This window comes from Etheostoma cragini, chromosome 22, assembly GCF_013103735.1.
Source record: "Etheostoma cragini isolate CJK2018 chromosome 22, CSU_Ecrag_1.0, whole genome shotgun sequence".
Classification (NCBI taxonomy): Eukaryota; Metazoa; Chordata; class Actinopteri; order Perciformes; family Percidae; genus Etheostoma; species Etheostoma cragini.
Genome location: NC_048428.1, coordinates 91,438 through 94,739, shown reverse-complemented (window position 1 = coordinate 94,739; position 3,302 = coordinate 91,438). Strand labels below are relative to the sequence as shown.

Sequence of the window (3,302 nt, the reverse complement as noted above, 5' to 3'; positions counted from 1 at the left end):
TTAACAAAATACACACTTTATTTTTTAGCATATATCCATAGTCCATCATCTTTAGTTATAAACACTGGAATGTCATTCAACCTTCAGTCTTTGTGACGTTTGTGTTGGTTTGTAATGGCGTACAATCTGAATCAAGATGAAGGAGTTGATGATCAAGAAGAGCAATCCAGCAAGCCAGATCAACAAGAAGGTGTTGTAGCCTTCAAACTCCAGGAAGTAGGCTGGGCCCAACCAGATACCCTGATAGTGGAGAGGAAGTATAAGTTTCTTCATACCAAGATGAATTTTTGTTACTTTGGCTTTAATATTGTGAATATAAGAATCAATAGGCATCAATGCATCTACCACTGAAGATGAACTTTTTTGCCAACATAAGTAAAGACAGTTTGTTATAATGTGAGGGTTTTGTCCAATAATGCAAAACATTGATTTACCTGTCCAACAAACCAGAGGAGCAGCAGTCCCACTCCCTGTTTCAGTGACAGACTCAGGTGTGGGATGACCAGAGGGAGTAGACACAAATACCACAGGAAGTACTTTGAAAGATTAACAGGCAAACATTATTAAATTGTCTGAGAAGGGTGTGAGCTATGACGATGTAATGTTATACACATATTGTAACTATTAATATTAATTATTAATATTCACAGTGCCTGTGGCTGGAGGGTACGCTGGAGGACAAAACCAATTCACTTCTGATGGATGGGAACCAGTTCTAATATTCAAATTAGCTAAAAGTAACACTAAAAGGTAACCCTAATGAACTTGTGATATCAAACTGGAAATGCATCATCTAAACACTACTTGGACTATGTACCTGTGAAGTGCAGACTTTGTTGAAAGAGACAAAGATTGCGGTGTGCAGGAAACAGCAGAAGGCCAGGTCAGAGTAAAAGGCCCACGATGCTACCAACAGCAGGATGAGCTGTGGCAAGAAAGCTACCAGGCCAAGCCACTGGCTCCCTCTGCTGTCTGTACCAAGAAAAGACAAAGACGTTTGGTCTGCTTCATCTCCTGTAAGTTTACACTCCCAATAACACAGAGGTACAAGGTAAACATTTAATAAACATACTTTCAACTTTATAACTTCTTCAATTAACAAGCATTTTATCACAGCTGACCATGAGCTTCAACTTTATGCGGGTCTCTATTCTGTCTGCAGTAAGTTGTCACACTACGAGGCTAAAAATGTCTGGAGTGGCGAATACCTGTGGTGAGGTAGAGCATATAGAAGTATGGAGAGAAGTTGTGTCTGATGTCCCTTCTGGTCAGATGGTACAAGTAGGTCTCATGAAGGAACTCCCATCCATACCTGGTAATACAGGAGAGGATTATTAAAGTATTATTCAATTTATGTGAAATTGTATTTATTCAGATAAGGGATGATTATGGAGGGGCTAATATTAAGTCATATTAGAAATACTTAAATCAGGCACCACGTTTTGTACCATCTGAATACTTTAGGGGGAGTTTTAATGAATCCTGTGTTACCAGTTGAATAATTTCAAGTTATCTGGGCTTTTTACACTTAAAAAACAGAAGCAGGTCATTTCTGCATGTGGGAGAAATCTAAATCCATGCCAAAACTAGTTTAGTAGGGTTAAACACCTATTGTAATATGTAATATTATGCAGTCAAAAATCACAGTCAAAATGAAAACCTTTTTACTGTGTGTGTAATTTCTGTGTTCATCTCACATATAATAGAAGAGGGCTGTGAGCAGAAAGAAAACTCCTCCGGCCACACATGCAAAGAGGGACAGCTCTCGGTTGAGAAAGCTTCCCATAAATCCAATGAACCTCCTCCACAGCTTTTCGTTCTCCTTGAAACTGGTCTCTAACGTGCGCAGAGTTAGAGCGATGGGCAGAGCATATGTAACAGGATAGATCTTCATATGAACTGACAGACCATAGAATATGGCTGCCCATATCACATGCCTGGCTAGAAGAAAAACAGTAAAAAACATATTGGCGCAGCAGCTGTGTATACGTTCCCTTACAAAATTAGCAATATCTACATAAGTTTGCGATATAATTGTAATAATCATGAGATAAGATGTGTTTTTGAAGCTCCAAAGCTACACACACACACAACTTCCACACCATTACCTTCAATACAAAGTAACGTCCCCAGGACAAGGGCTGCCATGATTGACTCAGCATTCCCACGGCTGGATACTCCCATCGGCAGCGGGTTAAGGAGCCACAGAGAACAAACACGACGTGCAGTCTGAAAAAAAAAAAAAAAAAAAAAAAAGTAATATGGACTCTGCATATCCAAGAAGGCTCTGTTACAAAATGATAAATTTGCCACAATGGTCAGCAATTATCATTAAAACAATCTAATACAATTGACTGATTTATGATCATCAAGGAACAGAGTGAAAAAACCTACATCTGAGCCCAGACCTCTCAGGCGAAGTATTCTAAAGATGAGCAGTCCTGACAGCACATCACACACAATGAAGAGGATCTTGCCAAACACCACGCTGAGATAGATGTTAGGGGTGAGCAGCCAGGCTAGCAGAGGGGTGTAGCGGTAGGTTGATCTGTTGTACGGGGACTGTCCCTGGGAAAAAATGTGTCATTAAATGATGTAGTACTGCACAGAGGTACGGAAACAACATACAAGCACTCTTGCTGCAGAATGGCCCCAGTCTGTGTATTTACATATTATTGTGCCATTATTTTTTATGTATTGACATGGAGTAAGCAGTACTTGAATGGTGTGGCCAACTGGTGGAAGTAGTTATTTTAACTACAGCACATAATGTTGGGGAGTTAGCTAAATCTAACAATACATCATCTTAAATTAATTTATAATTTGTTTTCTATGTAAAATATTAATCTGAAAGGCAACAAGTAACTATAGTTGAAACATATATTGACATACGTCAATGGTATAACAAGCTAAATTTTCTTGATAGCTAGCCTTTGCTAGCTTTTCCCCTACGAATTGCACAAAGCTTCTTTTTATTTAAAAAAAAAAAAAAACTTTTTTTAATGTAAAAAAATGCTCTAAAATATTTATAATTTTTTTTTATAATAAGCTTTTTGCAATGTGTAGAGGAGTTAGCGGGGATCCCTAAAAGTGTTTTGACATGGATAGGTAGGTCAAAGGGGCAAGCTGCATAATAGATTTTTCTACTGTGTCGAATATCCAACGTCCAATACAAAAACCAAATTTACCACGGTAGTAATAGCTTGTTAGTAGGAGTAGCCATTGACATAATAAAGAGTAGACGCCGCATTGGCTGCTGAGCGCGAGATTTCCAGCCGCCATCTTGGACCGGTCATACTCGT

At 38.7% G+C, this 3,302-nt stretch overlaps 1 protein-coding gene across 1 annotated transcript in view; it reads right to left on the bottom strand.

Annotated features, from left to right (window-relative positions):
• pigm (phosphatidylinositol glycan anchor biosynthesis, class M) overlaps nucleotides 1-3,302 on the bottom strand; it is a 4,057-nt gene continuing 755 nt past the window's right edge. Inside the window, exons 2-8 of the mRNA XM_034862393.1 lie at nucleotides 2,395-2,568; nucleotides 2,109-2,229; nucleotides 1,698-1,941; nucleotides 1,209-1,312; nucleotides 818-972; nucleotides 435-536; nucleotides 1-240 (exon numbers count right to left, since the gene is read on the bottom strand). Coding sequence (XP_034718284.1) covers nucleotides 73-240; nucleotides 435-536; nucleotides 818-972; nucleotides 1,209-1,312; nucleotides 1,698-1,941; nucleotides 2,109-2,229; nucleotides 2,395-2,568 — 1,068 coding nt within the window. The 3' untranslated portion in view covers nucleotides 1-72. The remainder of the gene's footprint in view (nucleotides 241-434; nucleotides 537-817; nucleotides 973-1,208; nucleotides 1,313-1,697; nucleotides 1,942-2,108; nucleotides 2,230-2,394; nucleotides 2,569-3,302) is intronic.